At 40.5% G+C, this 22,373-nt stretch overlaps 1 protein-coding gene across 2 annotated transcripts in view; it reads right to left on the bottom strand.

Moving 5' to 3' along the window:
* The window catches only part of TPGS2 (tubulin polyglutamylase complex subunit 2), a 59,413-nt gene that overhangs the window by 22,213 nt on the left and 14,827 nt on the right, over window positions 1–22,373 (bottom strand). For both annotated transcript variants that reach the window (XR_013831205.1, XM_079942023.1), the window contains exon 2: window positions 20,558–20,637. Coding sequence is in view for 1 of the 2 variants with exons in the window: in XM_079942023.1 (XP_079798149.1) it covers window positions 20,558–20,637 (80 nt within the window). In the remaining variant the exon portion in view is untranslated. The remainder of the gene's footprint in view (window positions 1–20,557; window positions 20,638–22,373) is intronic.

The raw sequence follows: 22,373 nt of genomic DNA, 5'->3' as shown, positions 1-22,373 counted from the left end.
GGAAAAGCTGTCCTTCAGAATTTAAGGAGAAATAAAATTTTCCAGATAAGCAAAAGTTGAAGGAGCTCATCACCACTAGACCAGCCTTACAACAAATGTTAAAGGGAGTTCCTTAAGGTGAAACAAAAGGGTGCTAATTGGTAACAGGAAAAAATATGAAAATATAAATCTCACTGGCAAAAGTAAATGTATAGTTAAATTCAGAATAATCTAATGTTGTCATGGTGGTGGGTCAATCACTTATAGATATAGCATGAAGATTAAAAGACAGAGTAAAGTAACTATAGTAAAATACACTATATTTTAGTAGTAAAAAAAAACTATAACTACCATAATTTGTTAATGGATACACAAGATAAAAAAATGTAAATTGTGACACCTTTTAAAATGTGTGGTGGGAAGAGTAAAAATGTAAAGCTTTAAAATGCATTCAAACAAGCTGTTATCAGCTTAAAATAGACTGTTACATTTAAATATAATCCTCATGGTGATCACAGAGCAAAAACCCATAACAGACACAGAAAAGATAAAGAAAAAGGAGTCTAAGCACAGCATTACCAAAAATCATCAAATCACAAAGGAAGCAAGAGAAGAAGAAAGAAATAGAAGAATTACAAAATAGCTAGAAATCGATGAATAAAATGGCAGTAAGTCCATACCTATCAACAATAACTTTAAATGTAAATGAACTAAATTTTCCAATCAAAAAACAAAGAGTGACTGAATGGATAAGAAAGGACTTATCTAAGGCCAAACTATGTTGTCTACAAGAGATTCACTTCAGATGTAATAACACATAGACTAAAAGTGAAGGGATGGAAAGATATTCCATGTAAATGGAACCAAAGAAAGCTGGGAAAGTTATACAAGACAAAATAGACTTTAAGACAAGACTCTAACAAGAGACAAAGAAGGGCATTATATAATGATAAAGGGGTTAATCCAACAAGATGATATAATATTTATAAATATTTATGTATCCAACACAGATGCACCTAAATATATAAAACAAATATTAGTAGACGTAAAGGGAGAAAAAGACAGCAATACAATGGAGCAATGGACTTAAGTGACATGTTAGACCAGATGGACTTAACAGACATTTACAGAACACTCCACCGAAAATCAGCAGAATACACACTCTGCTCAGGTATACATGGAATATTCTCCAGAATAGATCATATGTTAGGCCACAAAATAACTATTAACAAAATTATGAAAACTGAAATCATATCAAGCATCTTTTCTGTGCAAAATGGTATGAAACTAGAATCAGTTATAGTAAGGAAACAAGAAAATTCACAAATATGTGGAGAGTAAACAACATGCTACTGAACAACCAATGGGTCAAAGAAGAACTCAAAAGAGAAATGAAAAAATATCTTGAGACAAATAAAAAATAGAAATACAATATACCAAAACTTACAGAATGCTGCAAAAGCAGTTCTGGAGGGGAATTCATAGCAATAAGTGCCTGTATCAGGAAATAGGCAAGTTCTCAAGTAAACAACCTAACTTTACACTTCAAGGAACAGAGAAAAAAGAACAAACTAGGACCAAAATTAGTACAAGGAGGGCAATAACAAAGATCAGAGCAGAGATAAATGAAATAGAGGCTAAAAAGATAATAGAAAAGATCAATGAAACTAAGAGCTGATATTTAAAAAAATATATAAACAGAGAAACCTTTAGCAAGACTCACCAAGAAAAAAAGAACTGAAAAAAATTAGACATCAAAGAGGAGACATTACAACTGATACCACAGAAAGACAAAGGATTGTGAGATTATGATGAATATGATACACCAAAAAATTGGACAAGCTGGAAGAAATACATGAATTCCAAGGAATATACAACCTGTCATGGCTGAATCATGAAGAAATAGAAAATCTGAACAGACCAATTACTAGTAAGGAGATTGAATCAGTTATCAAAACCTCCCAAAAAACAAAATTATAGAAACAGATAGCTTCCCTGGTGAATTCTACCAAATACTAAAGAAGAAATAACACTAAACACCTTTTCAACCTAGTCCAAAACACAGAAAAAAGGAACTCTCCCAAACTCCTTTTATGAGGCCAGCATTACCCTGGTATAATCAGACAAGGACACTCCAAGATAAGAAAATTACAGGCTAATATCCTTGATGAACATAGATACAAAAATTCTCAACAAAATATTACCAAACTGAATTCAACAACACATTAAAAGGATCATATACCATGTGGAAGTTATTCCAGGGATGAATGGATGGTTCAACATCTGCAATAAATCATAACAAAATGAAGGATAAAAACCATATGATCATCTCAATACATGCAGAAAAAGCATTTCACAAAATTCAAAATCCATTCATGATTAAAAAAACCTCTCAACAAGTAGGTATAGAGGGAACATAACTCAACATGATAAAGGCCATATAATTAGCCCATGGGTAACATCATATTGAAGGGTTAAAAGCTGAAAGTGGTTCCTCAAAGATGAGGAAGATAAGGATGCCCACTCTTGCTAATTTTATTCAACACAGTATTGGAAGTCCTAAGCAGAGCAATTAGGCAATAAAGAGAAATAAAAGGCATCGAACTTAGAAAAGAAGTAAAATGGTCACTATTTGCAGATGACATGGTATTACATAGAGAAAATCCTAAAGACTCCGCCAAAAAACTTTTAGAACTAATAAACGAATTCAGTAAAGTTGCAGGATACAAAATCAATATAAAAAAACCTATTGCTGGGGCTTCCCTGGTGGCGCAGTGGTTGAGAGTCCACCTGCCGATGAAGGGGACACGGGTTCGTGCCCCGGTCCGGGAGGATCCCACATGACGCGGAGCGGCTGGGCCCGTGAGCCATGGCCGCTGAGCCCGCGCGTCCGGAGCCTGTGCTCCGCAATGGGAGAGGCCACAACAGTGAGAGGCCCGCGTAACGCAAAAAAAAAAAAAAAAACAAAAAAAAAAACTATTGCTTTTCTAAGAATAACCAACTATCAGAAAGAGAAATTAAGAAAATGATCCCATTTACAATTGCATCAAAAAGAATAAAATACCTAGGAATAAGTTTCACCAAGGAGGTGAAAACTATAAGATATTGATGGGGAAAAAATGAAGAAAATACAAATAAATGGAAAGATATTCCATGTTCATGTTTTGGAAGAATTAATATTGTATGTCCATACTCCCCAAAGCAAACTACAGATTCAATACAATCCCTATCAAACTTCCAATGGCATTTTTCTCAGAAATAGAACAATCATAAAATTTGTAGGGAACCACAAAAGACCTCAAATAGCCAAAACAATCTTGAGAAAGAAGAACAAAGCTGGGGGAATCACTCTCCTTGATTTCAAACTGGACTAGGAAGGGAGAGTAATCAAAACAGTATATTGGCATAAAAACAGACACACAGATCAACAGAACAGAACAGAGACCCAGAAATAAACCCACACATACATGGTCAATTAATTTATGACAAAGGAGTCAAAAATACACAATGGGGAAAGAACAGTCTCTTCAATAAATGGTGTTGGGAAAACTGGACAACCACATGCCAAAGAATGAAACTGGACCACTATCTTACACCATATACAAAAATCAACTCAAAATCGAGTTAAGACTTGAATGTTAGACTTGAAATCATAAAATTTCTAGAAGAAAACATAGGTACAAGCTCCTTGACATTGGTCTTGACAATAATGTTTTGGATTTGACACCAAAAACAAAGGCAACAAAAGCAAAAGTAAACAAGTGGGACTATATCAAACTAAAAACCTTCTGCATAGCAAAGTAAACCATCAACAAAATGAAAAGAGAACCTAGATAACAGGAGAAAATATTCACAATTTTCACTGATTGTGAAAATTCGCTGATAAGAGGTTAATATCCAAAATATATAAAGAACTCATACAACAATAGGAAAAAATGAAACAAGCTGATTAAAAAATGGACAGATTTTTCCAAAGAAGTCATACAAATGGCCAATTGTATGAAATTGGTAGATGAAATTGGTAAATGAAAAGATGCTCAACATCATTAATCATCAGGGAAATACAAATCAAAACCACAGTGAGATATCACTGCACACCTGTTAGAAGGGCTATTATCAAAAGAGACAACAAATTAACAAGTGTTGGTGAGGATGTGGAGAAAAGGGTGCATTCGCTAGTGGAATGTAAATTCGTGCAGCCACTATGGAAAACGGTATGGAGGTTCCTGAAAAATTAAAAATATAACTACTATATGATCCAGCAATTCCACTCCTAGGTATTTATATGAAGGAAATAAAATCACTATCTTGAAAAGATATCTGCACCACTATGTTCACTGCAGCATTATTTACAGTACCCTAGATGTGGAAACAAGCTAAGTGTCCATCGATGGATGAATGGATAAAATATGGGGGGTGTGTGTGTGTGTGTATACACACACACACACACACAAAAGAATATTATTCATCCATAAAAAAGGAAATCCTGCCATTTGTGGCAACATGTATGAACCTTGAGGGCATTATGCTAAGTGAAGTAAGTCAGAGAAAGACAAATACTATATAACCTCACTAATATGTGGCATCTAAAAGAAAACTGAACTCATAACTACAGAGACTAGATTGGTGGTTGCCAGAGGTGGGGGGGTGCGGGTGAGCGAAATGAGTGAAGGTGGTCAAAAGGTACACACTTGCAGTTATAAGATAAACTAGTCTTGGGGATGTGATGTACAACAAGGTGATGACAGTTTACAATACTGTACTGTATATTTCAATGTTGCTAAGAGAGTAAATCTTTAAAGTTATTCATCACAAGAAAAAAGTCTGTTAACTCTTGAGATGGGTGTTAATTACACCTGTCATTTCACAACATATATGTGTGTGTGTGTATATATGTATGTACACACACATATATATCAAATCATTATTTTGTAGACATAAAACTAATAAAATGTTATATGTCAATTATATTGCAATAAAAATTAAACAACAAAAAAATGCTATTAGAGAGACAGAGCAGAGCCACCAGTTTGACCTCTTTTTTGCCTCACCTGATAAGGCAGAGTAGGTGTGTGTTCTGCTGTGGTAATGCCTCTCTGAAGAGTTAGCTGGAGAAAGGGGATCAAGGGAAGAAGAGGAGGAGACCTAGGGAAACGTGGTGTGAGAGGAGATCCTACACAAAATTTTGATGATGCTGGAGCAAAGCAATCACTTCTGTAAATTTCAGACCCATGCTCATAAATTATTTCTTGAAACAAATTATTGGCTCAATGAGAACATCTTAAAGGTAAAAAGTAAATACTTCTAGAGCATTTAATGCAATGAACCTAACAGTTCTGAAAGTTCTTAGAAAGTAAAGAAGCACAATAGGATATAAAAAAATATTTCATACGAACAACAAATCATCCAAACTGGTGTGGAAAGAACAAAGGAACAGCTTTGATTCCTTTTAGGAGGTACTAGGAGCACGCATTAAATTCTAAGTAACTCACATCTGTGCACATGTCTGGCCAGTCTTCTCTAGCCAATCAAACCACTGAGTACAGAAGGATGAGCTCTCCAATTACTTTTCTGACTTCTTATCATGTCTTATGTTTATACAGGTGGAGGGGCAATTTCCAAACTTTTTGATTATTGGACCTTTTTGAGATGTGCTACTGAACATTGCTTATATCAAGTTTGCTTTAGGTCATACTGTCAGTCAATTCCAGGTACCCAATGTGTGAGGAAGTTGAGTGTAGCAGTACGATCTGAATTTATTTCCCATTTCTGCCACTAGCTGAGTGACCCTGAGTGTCAAACTCTGTGAATCCAGGTTCAAGAATAATCTCTAAGATTGAGTCTACAAAACACTGGAGGTGGGAGGAGGTGGAAGCCTGGGAGGAAGAGAGATTAGGTAATCAGGGTAATTATTATTGTTTTAGGGAATAGCATCTTCAAGAACTATATGTGAGAAGCAAGCTTCAAGCTTGCAGGTAATTGTAAGCAATGTTTTTATATTGTTAAATATAAAATAGTTGTCATTTTAATGAAACAGGTTTTGCATTTTCTTGATCTAAGAACTAAAATATGCATTCTGATCTTCTTTTGTTTTTTCTCTCTTCACCATCTAGTTCTCAATTTCAGAGATGAGTAACACAAAGAACTCTCTGACTCCTTGGGCTAAACATTTATTTTCCTGCTCATTAAGTTATTTGCAGTTTAGGGCTTTCTCCTAATGCTTCCAAGTATGACACATTCTCTGTGCTTTCCGAGAGAAAAAGTATGTACACAGAATGCCTTTCTCCCATCCCTGGGACCCTAGCACAGGAAGCCTATAGTTGTCAGTGTTCTGACAAAGTTCTTGCTCCCTCTGTCATCCCCAAAGGCCAGCATCCAATGTGAGATTTTGGTCACTAGTGCCATCTAGTGGTAGAGACAAGGAAACTACTGTCTGTAAGTCTTTCTTAACCCAGATTCCATGAGATCCCAGCCGAGATGGGCTGGTAGCCATTGTTCACCTTTAAGTTAGGCTGGAGAGTTTCAATAATAGTGACTATAACATTTATTACAGTATTGATTTCACTCAAGAAAGAAATTTTGGTAATACTTTATACTGGTATTTAAAAAATATTTGAAATTCATAAAAATAGAAAAAACAGTAAAATAAAATATTTAATACAATTCAAATAATAACATAAACATGCAAAATGTCAAGTAAACCAAGTTAATAAAAAAACATTAAACCTGCATTGTCATTTTCATATAAATTACCGTGGCCCAGCTGTGCTGCCTCCTTGCTGTAGCCTGCATGGTGGGCAGCCTGCACGGTGGGGCTTCCTTCTGAGTGAGGCTTTCAGGGCACCACTTTTAGGTGCTCCTACACCCTGGCCAGTAACTCAGAGTTGCTGCTGTTTTAATTTCTCTCCTGCACAGTGTGGGAAAAGACTGCTCTTCTGTGGAGAGTAATCTGCCCGCTTCAGAGGGCTTCTCTTGCCAGATTCAGGCTCAGTCTCTATTTTGAGGGGATGAAAAAGAAGGGGAAGGAAGAAGACTGGAAGAAAGCAAATGGAAGTCGGGGTGTAAGGATTAGAGAGAGGATTTGGGAGAAAGTCAAGAAGGGAGAGGAACACTGCTGACCAGTGTTTGAAATAACAGTGGCATCAACATGGTATTGCAATCTCCCTGCACCCCAGTGATGATTCTGTCACATAACTCCCAACTTTTGATTTTTTCCCCCTCCTCCTGAGGAGGCTATCTGCAATAGTTTCCTTAAGCTATGCTAGGAAGAGTCCACCACAAGCTGTGTTACTGCTTCATCAGCTGGACGGTAGAGCCACTCTGACGTTTTAGGAGTCGTCAGCTGGATTCCCAGAGAGCCTTCCTGGGCACTGCCTGAGCCTTGAGGGAAGGGGTAAGGGCCGTCCACAGCCTCCTGCTCACCTGCCGTACTTCTGAGAATCCTGTGGCTCACTGTTCCCTCACTTTCAGAGGCCACTTCACCAGGGAAGTGGGCTGGTGGGGAGATGCAGGATCAGGTTGGCAAAGAGGCCAGGGGCCAGAGCATGGAAATTAATGTTTCTGTAGGTGCTTATCCACAGTGGATAGGCTCTCCATGAGTCCATTTGCAACAACAGCAGAGGAAGGGTTGCCCAGAATGCCCATCAATGAGGAGCACTAAAATCTAACTGGAAACGTGAGAGAGTGAGGACACCTGCATCTACTGAAACTTTTCTCAGGGAGGATGTCCCATGCAATGGAGGAAAACCCGAATGGGCTGTGGAGGGATGGGGTGAGATCCTCAGGAGAAGTCTCAAGTATATTCTCAAACTCTTTCCTAAGGAGAGGCGGAAGGCCTGGTTAACGAACCTTTGGTCTTGGTGGGGCAGGTATAACACTTTGGGGACAGAGCTGAGTTGCCTAAGACGCAGAGGAGAGGCAGCATACTCTTCCCTAAATCCTTTCTCCACACAACCATCAGTCTCCCTCTAAAAATGCATGATAAAAAAGAATATAAATACTGGCCTGTCTGGGGCACCACATGTCTTGGTGAAACTCTGTATAAGGCAGATATCAGCCAAGACAATCTTCCGAACAGCAATGCCCCCAGGCGTAACTAGTCCTTAGGATCTTACAGACGGGGACATTGGTGGGGGAAGCCTTTGCACCCGCGGCCGCCTTGCTCCAGAGATGGTGGCTGTGGCGGCCTCACTCTCGGGACTCAACTAAGAACTGTTTATGGAAAAGAAGCTGGGTGACCGTGGGTAAGTTCCACACTCTTTCCCCTCTTTGTGTTTTACCTAATTCACTCATTCATTCAACATTTATTCGTGTCTGTTGTGGAATAAATACTGTGTTGGGCACTAGAAACAGAAAGGAATGAGGCAAGGTGCAGAGAAAACTGTGGCAGACACATGGGTTGTGTATTCAAATCCATCTTCCTCTACTTCCTCCTTGACAGAACACTCATTTTGTTTGAGACGGTAATGTGCCTGGTTGAATGCTTGTCTTCAGAACCTCCTCTGTAACTAGTGCTGGACATTAAAATGTAAACCCAAGTCCAATGACGGGGTTTCTAGGAAACTATCACTTCCTGATTAAAACGTGACAGGTATAGCTGGCAACATCCCTTACCTTTTCCCTGCCTTGAGCTTGGAGGTGACAGGTGGGGCCTTAGTGGTCGTTTGGCCACCATAAAGGAAAAGACCAAAAGAATTACAGAGATAATGGCTGAACACTGTCAGGGCCAATGAACAATTTACAACTGCTTACCTCAGATCTTGCTATGTAAGAAAAGTTAACTACCATTTGTTTAAGCTATCCTTAGTTTAATATTATACCTCTTTGAGCCAAACATATTCCTACTTGATCCAGAGACAAATGTGTAACAGAGGAGTGTTGTGGATCTGTAGAGGCAGAGATAACTAGGAAGGAACAGTCAGAAGGCAGGGCAAGAATCAGGGAGGGTGGAGCTACAGAATCCAAGGGAGGAGATAGCTAGGTATAGGAGGGTGGTTAACAGCAAGAAATGCAGGAAAGATGTCAAGCGAGAAGATGGCTTTAACAATGAAGAGGCCCCTGGTGATTTTTGACACAGCGGTGTCCACGGAATGGTGGCGGAGAAACAGAGTATGCAAAAGGGTGAAGTGATTGGGAAGTGAAGGAAGGGGGCAGTAATTTACACCAGGGGTCTCTGCCCTGCCACCTGGTTTTGTAAATAATGTTTAATCGGAGCCCTGTCACACCCATGCATTGTAGTACTATCCATGGTTGCTTTTGGTGCTACAATGGCCGATGAGTAGTTGAGATACAGACTGTACAGCCCACAGAGCCAAAAATATTTACTATGTGGTCCTTTAAAGAAATCATTTGCTGACCCCTGATTTAGACCATTTTCCTACATGCTTGGCTGTGCAAAGCAACAAATGGCCAAGCAGCCAGAGGGAGACGTAAGGTTGAAAGTTTTGTTTTTGTTTTTAATTTTAGAGATGGGGAAGACCCTCTAGGGCAGTTGTCGGTGCAGAGGGAGGAAGTGAGGCACTGGAGAGAGGGGGCTTACCCGTCACAGAAGAGCTACTGGGGCAGAGTGAGAGCACAATGTGAGGGGTTCCATAGTGAAAGGATGCTGTAGGCTGCTCTCTCCCACCAGGGGTGCTTAGAATAAATTCATAGCAGGGGCATGTGAGGGACACGTTTGCAAGAACGTTCAGAACCCACTCTCTTCTCTGCAGACTGTAGAAAAAGTGAGGCTAAAAAGAGAGGGGATATTCTGCCAAATTGTTTGGTCTCTTGGGCCATAGTTTCACCGCCAGTAAATTGAATTTTTATCTGGGGATTGAAAAGTCTAACCAATCAAGAATTGTACAGCACTCTGCAACTATGAAATGTCACTGAAATGTTTAATAACAGAACGCTCCTGACCCCAGGATGCTGTGTGGATTAAGAGGCAGATGCTTTCATAGTGATGAAAAGCTTTGTGTAGACATTACGTCTTACTAACTACCATCATTACAAAAGGCAGGTAGCAGGCACAGTGAACATGAATCATGTAAGGGCACAAAACCAGGCAGTTTGAAACTGCCTTTTATTAAAATAAAAAGAGGTTGTGCATTTTTTTTCTCTAACCTTAGGAGACTGCAGCAGGTATACAGTCATTTAGGTTTTAGTTTCAACCTTTTCTTCTGCATTTGCAGCAAAGAATCACGAAATATTAGAAGTGGATGAATCCTTCAATAACACTAATGTCAAGGGCTCCAATCAAGATGGCAGAGTAGGATGTGGAACTCACCTCCTCCCACAAATACATCAAAAATGCATCTACAAATGGAACAATTCTCACAGAACACCTACTGAACACTAACAGAAGACCTCAAACCCCTTAAAGGACATGAAAGATCCCCATGTAACCGGGTAGAACGAAAGAAAGAAAAAAAAGACAAGACAAAAGGAAGCAGGATGGGACCTGTGCCGGGGGGCGGCGGGGAGAGCGGATAAAGAGGAAAGGTTCCTGCACGCTGGGAAGCCACTTCACCAGTGGGGAGATCAGCTGGGACAGAAGGGGAGCTTCAGAGGCTCACAGGAGAATGCAACAACCAGCTTGTAGCAGGCAGAACAGAGAGAGACTCGCACAGACAGTCCGCGCCACTGCCCTGTATGCCCCAGCATGGGACACGTCTGCTCGTATGGGTGGGGCTGGGTGCTGGAACTCAGGGTTTAGAGAACAGACCCGGGGAAAGGACTGTTGTTGGCTGCGCGGAGACAGCCTGAAGGAGGTGGAGTGTGGCATAGCTGGAACAGGGGTGTTCGCGGAAAAAGCCTGGGCCTGCCACAGAAGTGAAGCGTCGCTGTTAAGTGGTGCATGAAGGAAGGGGCGGGGCTGCCATTAAAGCCACCTTCTCCATGTGCCGGCCCCGCCTCCGCGGGCTCTGTGAGAGCATGCCCCAGCTGCTGTCTCGGGGGCACTGGGAGCATATGCCAGCGGGCTGCCCACTCACAGAGGTGGGGCTGAAACAATAGCTGAGCCCCAGGGGCCACGCACCTTAGGAAGTAGGGTTGAAATCTCACCCTGAGGTTGTGCGAGCCACAGATTTACACCTCCACCACTGGCTTTGTAAATTTAGTGCCTGCAGGACATCTGAGTAGACAGCAGGTGTGCCTACAGCTGGGATGGCTCTGGCTTAGCAGCTGTGGGCTTTGTGGGCACGCACATGGGGGTGCTGGGCTGGGCCAGGGTCTGAGCTGCCTCCATAGCTCCCACAGCGGGTCCAAATGTGTGACTAATGAGGTCCTGGGACCTGACTTTGGTGGATCTGCACTGGTGGCCTTGTGAAAACAATGTCTGAGGGACACCAAGGTTGAGACGGGATTCCCAGGGTTGAGACGGGCCAAAGGCAGTGCCAACAGCAGTGTACTTTGTGAGCCTGCACAACAGGTGACAGGTGATACAACAAAGCACACTCACTGGCGAACAGCTCTGGCAGAGGAATACTTAGTGGCTCCTCTCCCAGTGGGAGGGCTCCAATCCCATCTATCTCACACTGCAGCTCATAAATGGATCTGGGGGCTTCTACTCCAACGACTAGGGAACAGACCCGGCCCCTGACAGGGCAGTGACAACCACAGAGCAAAGAGGAGGCCCCACTCAATATCCAGTGCAGGCTCTGGTCACCGTAACACCAGTCACTCCTCCTATCAAGGGGATAATGGCCAGCACATACTGAGGAAAGAGGCGGTAGACATCCACACTAAGAAGAGCCCTCGCACCAAAAAATATTATGCCCACACAGGCTATACAGGGATACTCCCACATAAAAGTAGCCCTCCAAGACCACAGTAGATAATTGTGTCTCCTAAACTCATAGAGCAAGAGAAATATAAGTAAAATGAAGCAGAAGAACCACTCCCAATTAAAAGATCAAGAGAATTCCCCTGAAAGAACAAACAATGAAACAGACCTCTTCAGTCTAATAGAGTTCAAAAAGGAGATAATAAAAATACTGAAGGAATTAAGAAGGACTATTGATAGAAATGCAGATTACTATGAAAAGGAACTACTGTAGAAACTATAAGGAGGAGCCAAGAAAAATTAGAAAATTCACTCGCCGAGATGAAAGCTGAGATAAAGGTAATGAATAGCAGAATGAATAATGTGGAAGAATGAATAAGTGATTTGGAAGATAGAATAACGGAAATCACCCAATTAGAACAGCAGACAGAAAACTAAATGAAAAAAAATGAAAGCAATATAAGACACCTATGGGATAATATAAAGCATGCCAATCTACAAATAATAGGGATCCCAGAGGAGAAGAAAGAGAAAAGGGGATTGAAAATGTATTTGAAGAATTATGGCTGAAAACTTCCCAAGCCTAAAGAAGGAAACAGATATCCAGGTAAAGGAAGCACAGACGGTCCCACACAAGGTAAATGCAAACAGACCTACACCCAGACATATTATAATAAAAATGACAAAAGTTAAAGATAGAGGGCTTCCCTGGTGGCGCAGTGGTTGAGAGCCTGCCTGCCGATGCAGGGGACATGGGTTTGTGCCCCGGTCTGGGAAGATCCCACATGCCGCGGAGTGGCTGGGCCCATGAGCCATGGCTGCTAAGCCTGCATGTCCGGAGCCTGTGCTCTGCAACGGGAGAGGCCACAACAGTGAGAGGCCCACGTACCACAAAAAAAAAAAAAAAAAAAAGATAGGATTCTAAAGGCAGCAAGAGGAAAACAAAAAGTTAATTGCAAGGGAACCCCCATAAGGCTATCAGCTGATTTCTCTACAGAAAGATTGCAGTCCAGAAGGGAGTGGCAAGATATATTCAAAGTCCTGAATAGGAAAAAACTGCAACCTAGGATGCCATACCCAGCCAAATTATCATTTAGAATACAAGGAGAGATAAAGACAAGCAAAAGTAAAAGAATACGGCAATGCTAAACCTACCCTAAACGAAATATTGAAAGTTCTCTAAATAGAAAAGAAGTAAGAATCTACAGGAAAGAGTAAATCACTTAAATAACCCAGTACACTGATTAAAACAAAAAATCAAAAAACTTCTGTGAAAGTGATGATAACCACAATGAACAGCAAAAGAATGAAAATGAAGATGTAAAAGAGGATCAAAATCATAAAATGTGGGGGAGAAGAGTAATAAAATGTAGATTTTTTTTTCCTAGAATGTGTTTGAGCCTATATGACTACCAGTCTAAGGCAGGTAGAGGGACTTCCTTGGTGGTGCAGTGGTTAAGAATTCGCCTGCCAATGCAGGGGACACGGTTTTGATCCCTGGTCTGGGAAGATCCCACATACCATAGAGCAACTAAGCTCGCCTGCTACAACTACTGAGCCTGAGCTCTAGAGCCCGTGAGCCACAACTACTGAGCCTGTGAGCCACAACTACTGAGCCCGCGTGCCTAGAGCCCGTGCTCCACGACAAAAGAAACTACCGCAGTGAGAAGCCTGCACACCTCAATGAAGAGTACCCGCCCCGCCGCAACTAGAGAAAGCCCGTGTGAAGCAACGAAGACCCAATGCAGCCAAAATAAATGAATAAATAATTAATTAAAATAGATTTAAAAAAATAAGGCAAGTAGATATAGGAAGTGGTTAACATACTTGAAAACAGGGTAATCACAAAGCAAAAACATGCAATGGATTAAAAAAAAACAAAAAAAAGAAAGAACATGAGTATAATACAAAAGAAATTCATGAAACCACACAAAAAAGGAAAAACAAAAAGAAAGGGACAAAGAAGAAATATAAAAGCAACGGGAAAATAAAGTTTAAAATGGCAATAAATACGTATCTATCAATAATTACCTTAAATGTCAATGGACTAAATGCTCCAGTCAAAAGACACAGAGTGGTATATTGGATTAAAAAAACAAGAGCCTACATTATTCTGCCTACAAGAGACCCACTTTAGGGAAAAGGACACACAAAAATTGAAGTGAGGGGGTGGAAAAAGATATTTCATGCAAACAGAAATGACAAGAAAGCGGGGTTGCACTACTCAAATCAGACAAAATAGACTTTAGAACAAAGGCTATAAGGAAAGATAAAGAAGGACAATATATAATTATAAAAGGATCAATACAAGGAGAGGATATTATACTCATCAACATATATACACCCAATATAGGAGCACCCAAATACATAAAAAATTACTAACAGACATAAAGCGAGAAATTGATAGGAATACACTCACATCAATGGAAAGATCTTTGAGACAGAAAATCAACAAGGCAACAGACATCTTAAATAATACAATAGCATAGTTAGACTTAATTGATTTTTTCAGGACATTACATCCAAAAAAAGCAGAATACACATTCTTTTCAAGTGCACATGGAACATTCTCTAGGATTGACCACACAGTAGGACACAAAACAAGCCTCAACAAATTTAAGAGTATAAAAACTATTTCAGGCATCTTTTCTGACCACAACAGCATGAAACTAGAAATCAATACAGAAAAAGAAATGACAAAAAAAAACAATTACATGGAGACTAAACAACATGCTATTTAAAAAACAATGGGTCAATGATTAATTTAAAGAAGAAATTAAAAAATACCTTGAGGCAAATGACAATGAAAACACAACTATACAAAATCTATGGGATGCAGCAAAAGCAGTTCTTAGAGTGAATTTCATAGCAACACAGGCCTTTAAGAAAGAAGAAAAGTCTCAAATAAACAACCTAACCCAACATCTAAAAGAATTAGAAAAAGAGGAACAAAACAAAACCTAAAGTCAGCAGAAGGAAGGAGCTAATAAAGTTCAGAGAGGAAATAAATAGAGATTAAAAAACAATAGAAAAAAAAATCAATAAAATCCAAGAGCTGGTTCTCCGAAAGGGCAAACAGAATTGACAAATCTCTGGCCAGGCTCACCAAGAAGAAAAGAGAGAAGACTCAAATAAACAAAATAAGAAATGAAAGAGGAGAAATCACAACTGATACCTCAGAAATACAAAAAACTATAAGCGAACAATTAATATATCAATTATATGAACAATTATGCATCAACAAATTCGACAACTTAGAAGAAACGGACAACTGTCTAGAAACACACAGCCCACCAAAACTGAATCAAGAAGAAACAGATAACTTGAACAGACTGATGATTAGAAGTGAAACAGAATCTGTAATTAAAAAAAAAAAAAAACCTCCCTACAAAAGTCCAGGGCTAGATGGCTTCACAGGCAAATTCTACCAAACATACAAGGAAGAACTTATACTGATCCTTCTCAAACTCTTCCAAAAGACTGAAGAGGCAGGAACAATCCTGAAGACATTCTAGGAAGTCACCATGACCCTGATATCAAAACCAGACAAAGACACTACAAAAAGAGAAAATTACGGGCCAATATCTTTGATGAATATAGATGCAAAAATTATCAACAAAATATTAGCAAACCCAATCCAACAACACATAAAAAAGATCATACACCACAACCAAGTTGGATTCATCCCAGGGTCGCAAGGATGGTTCCAGCAAACACAAATCAATCAATGTGATTTGTGTGTGTTGAATCACATGATACACCACATAACAAAAGACAAAAACCACATGATCATCTCAATAGATGAAGAAAAAGCATTTGATAAAATTCAACATCCATTTAGGATAAAAGCTCTTACAAAAGTGGGTACAGAGAGAACATATTTCAACATAATACAGTAAGTCCCCGACATACGAACCTTCAAGTTGCGAACTTTCAAAGATGCAAACACGCATTTGCATGTCCAATCACATAAATTATTCTATTTGAGGAGGCACTGTTAGTTTTTGAGGCACAGGACCCGAACATAGGATGGTACACAAAGGCTGCAGGAGCCATTCAGAATGCAATCCAGTGCTACTGGGCCATCTATGACGAGAAAAAAAGAGGTACTATCCAGACATCACTGGATCATTTTTTCAAGAAGGTGGATAGAATTGAATCCAGCAAAAAGCCAGAACCTGTACCATCAACATCAGGTATGAGTGAAATTGCAGCTTGCCCTCGTCTCCTATTGCTGATGATCCTTCAGCTCTAACATCTCCCACCTCCTCTTCCTCCTCCAGTCAGTAACTCTTCTTGCCTGTTCACTTGATGCCAGCCCCGTATGCCAGCTGTTGTACTGTACTACTTTACTTTTCAAGGTACTGTAAGATTAAAAGTGTTTTCTTTATTTTTTGTGTTTGTTTGTTTTTTATGTATGTATTATTTGTGTGAAAAGTATTATAAACCTATTATAGTACAGTACCATATAGCTGATTGTGTTAGTTGGGTACCTAGGCTAACTTTGTTGAACTTATGAACAAATTGGACTTACAAACTCACTCTTGGAATGGAACTTGTTCATATGTAGGGGACTTACTGTAAAAGCTATTTACGACAAACCCACAGCCGATATAATACTCAATGGTGAAAAGTCGAAAGCTTTCCTGCTAAATTCTGGAAGAAGACAAGAATGCTCACTCTCACCACTTCTCTTCAACATAGTATTGGAAGTCCTAGCCACAGCAATCAGAGAAGAAAAAGAAATAAAAGGTATTCAAATTGGTAGGGAAGAGGTAAAAGTGTCATTATATGCAGATGACGCGATACTATATATAGAAAACTAAAGACTAAAGACTCCACATAAAAACTACTGGAACGGATAAACAAATTCAGCAAGGTAGCAGGATACAAGATTAACATACAGGAATCAGTTGCATTTCTTTACACTAACAATGAAATATCAGAAAGGGAATGTAAACAGTCCCTTTTAAAATTACATCCAAAAAAAAAAATAGGAATAAACCTCACCAAGGAGGTGAAAAACTTATATGCTGAGAACTACAAAACACTAGTAAAGGAAACTGAAGATGATTCAAAGAAATGGAAAGATATCCCATGCTCTTGGATTAGAAGAATTAATATTGTTAAAATGGCCATACCACCCAAAGCAATCTACAGATTCAATGTGATCCCCATCAAATTACCCATGACATTTTTCACAGAACTGGAACAAATCATCCTAAAATTTATATGGAACCATAAAAGACCCATAATTGCCAAAGCAATCCTAAGGAAAAAGAACAAAGCAGGAGGCATAACCCTCCCAGACTTCAGACAATACTACAAAGCTATAGCAATCAAAACAGCATAGGACTGGCACAAAAACAGACATATGGATCAATGGAACAGAATAGAGAGCCCAGAGATAAACCCACACACCTACAGACAATCTTCAACAAAAGAGGCAAGAATATATAATGGGGTAAAGACAGTCTCTTCAGCAAGTGGTGTTGGAAAAGTGGGACAGCCAGCCACATGTAAATCAATGATTTTAGAACATACCCTCATACCATACATAAAAATAAACTCAAAATGGCTTAAAGACTTAAAAATATAAGACATGACACCACAAAACTCCTAGAAGAGAATATAGGCAAAACATTCTCTGACATAAATCGCACCAATGTTTTCGTAGGTCAGTCTCCCAAAACAATAGAAATAAAAGCAAAAATAAATAAATGGAACCTAATCAAAATTACAAGCTTTTGCACAGCAAAGGAAACCATAAACAGAATGAAAAGGCAACCTACGGACTGGGAGAAAATATTTGTAAATGATGTGACTGACAGGCCTTTATTTCCAAAATATACAAACAGCTCATACAACTCAATAACAAAAAAACAAACAACCCAATCGAAAAACGGCTAGAACACCTAAATCGACATTTCTCCAAAGAAGACCTACAGATGGCCAAGAGGCACATGAAAAGCTGCTCAACATCACTAATTATTAGAGAAATGCAAATCAAAACTACAATGAGGTACCACCTCACACTGGTCAGAATGGCCATTATCAAAAAGTCTCCAGGGCTTCCCTGGTGGCACAGTGCTTAAGAATCCGCCTGCCAAGGCAGGGGACAGGGGTTCAAGCCCTGTTCTGGGAAGATCCCACATGCCGCGGAGCAACTAAGCCCGTGCGCCACAACTACTGAGCCTGTGCTCTAGAGCCCGTGAGCCACAACTACTGAGCCTGCGTGCCACAACTACTGAAGCCCACGCGCCTAGAGCCCGTGCTGCACAACAAGACAAACCACCGCAATGAGAAGCCTGCGCACCACAATGAAGTGTAGCCCTCACTCACCGCAACTAGAGAAAGCCAGCGCGCAGCGACAAAGACCCAATGCAGCCAAAAATTAAAAAAAAAGTCTACAAATAATAAATGTTGGAGATGGGGTGGAGAAAAGAGAACCCTCTTACACTGCTGGTGGGAATGTAAATTGGTGCAGCCATTATGGAAAACAGTATGGAGATTCCTCAAAAAATTAAAAATTGAGTTGCCATATGATCCAGCAATCCCACTCCTGGGCATATACGCACACAAAAATATAATTCAAAAAATACATGCACCCCTATGTTTATAGCAGCACTATTTACAATAGCCAAGACATGGAAACAACCTAAATGTCCATTGACAGATGAATGGATAAAGAAGATGTGGTGTGTATGTGTGTCTATATGTATATATATAGAGAGAGAGAGACACACACACACACATACATACACACAATGGAATATTACTTGGCCACAAATAATGAAATAATGCCATTTGCAGCAATGTGGATGGACCTAGAGATTATCATATCAGTCAGAAAAAGAAAGACAAATACCATATGGTATCACTTATATGTGGAATCTAAAATACGACACAAATGAACGTATCTATGAAACAGAAACAGCCTCACAGACATAGAGAACAGATTGCCAAGTGGGGAGGCAAGGGGGGAGAGAAGGACTGGGAGTTTGGGATTAGCAGATGCAAACTAGTGTATCTAGGATGGATAAACAACAAGGTCCTACTGTACAGCACAGGGAACCATACTCAATATCCTGTTATAAACCATAATGGAAAAGAATATGAAAAAGAATATATATGTATAACTGAGTCACTTTGCTGTACAGCAGAAATTAACACAACATTGTAAATCAACTATACTTCAATAAAATTAAAAAAAAATAACACTAATGTCAAACCATTTATTTTATGGATGATGAACGGGGGACACAGAGAAGTTATGATATTTAGCCAAGGGCCTGAGCTGGCACAAGACTCCTACTCTAGGCTGTTTTCCTCACATCAGTGCCTCTAGCCTTACCATTATCTTATCTCAGTGGGTTTCCCAGGGCAGAGGCAGTGGGCCTCTTCTTGGAAGGAAAAAATATTATCTGGCTATATAGATGCATCTGTAGACAGCAGGTTTACCACATGATGGCTGTGCTCTGGCTGGGCCATCTCCAAGGACACAGCTCTCAAGGGTCAGTCCCCTAGAGAAGGGACTTACCAGCTCCTTGGGGCCCTCCTGCTCCTCTGGTACAGGTACTTCTGGGAGCAGGCACGAGTCAGAGGGGCCCTGCCTAGCTTGCTCCTGTGGAAATGTGCTCTTCAGTTAACCCTCGGGTGAAGAAGTGGGGCGGGTGAGTTTCAGACCAAAACTTCTGCTCTCCATTGCTTAAATGACAAAACGGCACATAGTATATTGCCTCTAGTTTGAATGTAAAAAAAAAAAAATCATACAAAAACATGTTCTTAAGGTTTATGGGGTTACAAGCCCCTTTCAGAATCTAAAGATCTTTCCACAGAAAAATGTACATACTTCATAAATTAACACATATTTCAAGGAGTCCATGGACCACTTTCCATTCATGGGCAGAAATCTGACTTCTCTACTTAAAACATTTCAGGGGCTCCCCTTTTCTCCCAAGATAAAGAACGAAATCCTGATGATCTACGAAGCCCTGCATGTCCTGGTCCTTGTCACCCTCTCTCCCTTGCTCTCTTGTGCTCTAGCCACATGGACCTTCCTTATGCTCTCGAAAAATGTAATCCTTCCTATCTTGAAGCCTTCACACAGGCTAAAAGCCCCTTATTCCCAGATCTCACCTATCTGGTTAACAACTTCTCATAACTTCTTTGGGAAAAACGTTTCTCAACCTCCAGACTAGGTCAGGCCTCCTGACAATGCTCCCTTTACCTCTCTTTCACAGAACTTGATCTGCTTTGTAATTATATTTGGAATGACTTATACTATGCCTTAGACAGTAAGATCAAGAGGTAAGACACTGCTCTTTTCTGATTATCACTGACTCTCCAGGACTCAACATCAAGCACAATACCTGGCCCATTTTAGGGGCCTAAAACGTTTATTGAATAAATGAATGAATGGAAGTTCAGAGGAGGGTTGGAAAGCATTCGCTATTAATCTGGTTAGTATTGATACTTCTCTGCAACATTTAACAACGTTCTGCCCCGCACACTTATTAATATTTAATTCTTCCTTTCCTTGCTGGATTTCAGCTTTGTTGTATATACAACTTCAAACGTTCCATTGCCTCCATACGACAGGCTCAGAGGAGCTGCTCTGTGTTGGGGAGATGGCATGGAATGGAAGGGAGTGTTAAACAACCTGAACAGGAACAGAGAGGAAGGTGAACTCTACCTTGAAGGTGGCTGTGGCCTGAGATAAGAATAGGTTTCCTGTCCAATCTTTCCTTCTCAGGGGCATTTGAGTTGACCTCCCTTTGTTGGGAGGTGAGGATTCAATAGAGCAACACTTACTTGTTCCCATGAAGAAATCATATGACGTTCAGCAGGCGCCTTTTCTATGATGGTCACCTCTGTCACACCTGGGGATGATTCTGAAAGAGGAAAGAGAGAGTCTGTAGAGTTTCAGTTGGTCCATTCTCACGTGTTTCTACACTAGAGGTTGACTAGCTCTTGAAGACTGCTCTAGGAATACCAGATCCCTCTGAGGAGCACTTATTACCCCTGTGATAAAAGCAATTGGTCCCTCAAAGGCACTTGGTCCCATAACCTAAGACCATGTAGTCTTCCTGGTAATAATTATGCCAGTATCCTTTCTATGCATCATAAAGTTTCCCTTAAGTTTTCAGAAGGCTCAAATCTTGGGATGCAGCAGTAGTCCAATATACCAGCTTAGAATTCTGGACTGCACCTATCCTAGTCTTGCTTTATGCATTCACTAGTTGTGTAACCTTACATGAGTGCTCACTCCCCTTTGCATTTAGTAAGACAAGAATTACAATAATACTTTCCTTGATAAGCGAAGCAGAGGAAACAGAAATGAAGGTGCTTTGGAAAAGCAAAAAGTACCACATACACAATTTTTTTTCTGCCTTCTGTTCAGTGTTCTTCCTAATATGTTCGGAAGCATGGTACTGTGGTAGAAAACCACTGTGAGCTTCAAGCCATTTGACCTGGGGTGAGTCCTGGCTATCCCCATGATTGGTTAGGATGGAAGACACTGTCTTGGCCCTTCAAGGGTGGTCCTATTTGGCACTGTTCCACGAAAGCCAAGATAGTGACTAATAAATGTCATTATTCAATTTTACAGCAAGGACACTGAGCCTGAGAGGTAAAGCCACAAAGCCAAGCCTCTGACTCCAAGTATGGGTCTAGCTGAGAAATGAAGAGCATGTGCAGAAGTCACTACATGCCCCTCGGCACAGCCCTTTAAAGCAGTAATCCTACGCAAATGCAGAGTCTAGCTTTAATCAGTCTTAGCATCCTACCGCTCCACCTGCAGTGGGACAGAATATAGAATTCCTTGCCAACAAACCACCTGGTCACATAGGGATGTCATCTGACTATACTCACAGGGTAATCTAGTGTCTAGGGTTGCAAGAGGACACACAGCTAATGTAAGTGCCTGACATTAAGTTTTGCCGAGGCATCCATTTCAAATACATCCATCTTGAATAAACAAATTGCCACAGTAGCTGTATGACACAGCTACCAACTAAGTAACTAGGTAAGGAACCAGGCCACCCCCACCCATGGAGTTCCCCTTTCAGAAAGCCCTGGGTAACTGACCACTTGAGTGGTCGCCCACCTTTTCCCTTCTCATGCCCTAATTCTTGCTCTTATGTTTTAAATTCACCAATAAAGAGTGAACCCACAAAACCCTAGACACCAAGTCCTTGGACCCTAATAAAGACAAAGACCCAGCTCTGCTTGCTCACTCCCAGCTACCTGGCTGTGTGGCCCTGGGCATACCATGTATCCTCCAGGACCCGTGCGTAATAAAAATTTTTTTTTCAAAGTTCCCTGACAGTTGTTGCTGAGGTGTATCTTCAATCATAATAAAAACCACAATGGCTGGTCCAGCCACAACCTCAGCTCCAGTCAGGGAAATGTCTGTAGAGCTCATCCAAGTAGTACAGACCTAGGTGAGTGCCTCAGGTATTCCTAGCCAACAGCATCACTATCAATAAGCTGAGACAGACACAACACACCCTTCTTCAGTTTATAACAGACCTACGTGGAGGGGCTACAGGCTCAGACAGAACTGCTGTGATACACTTCAGATGAGAACATTTCACTTTCAACCTTTGAACACCTCCAGGATAGGACA

This window comes from Stenella coeruleoalba, assembly GCF_951394435.1.
Source record: "Stenella coeruleoalba genome assembly, chromosome: 14".
Classification (NCBI taxonomy): Eukaryota; Metazoa; Chordata; class Mammalia; order Artiodactyla; family Delphinidae; genus Stenella; species Stenella coeruleoalba.
The sequence above is the reverse complement of the archived record's forward strand: the minus strand, read 5'-3'. Positions and strand labels throughout refer to the sequence as shown.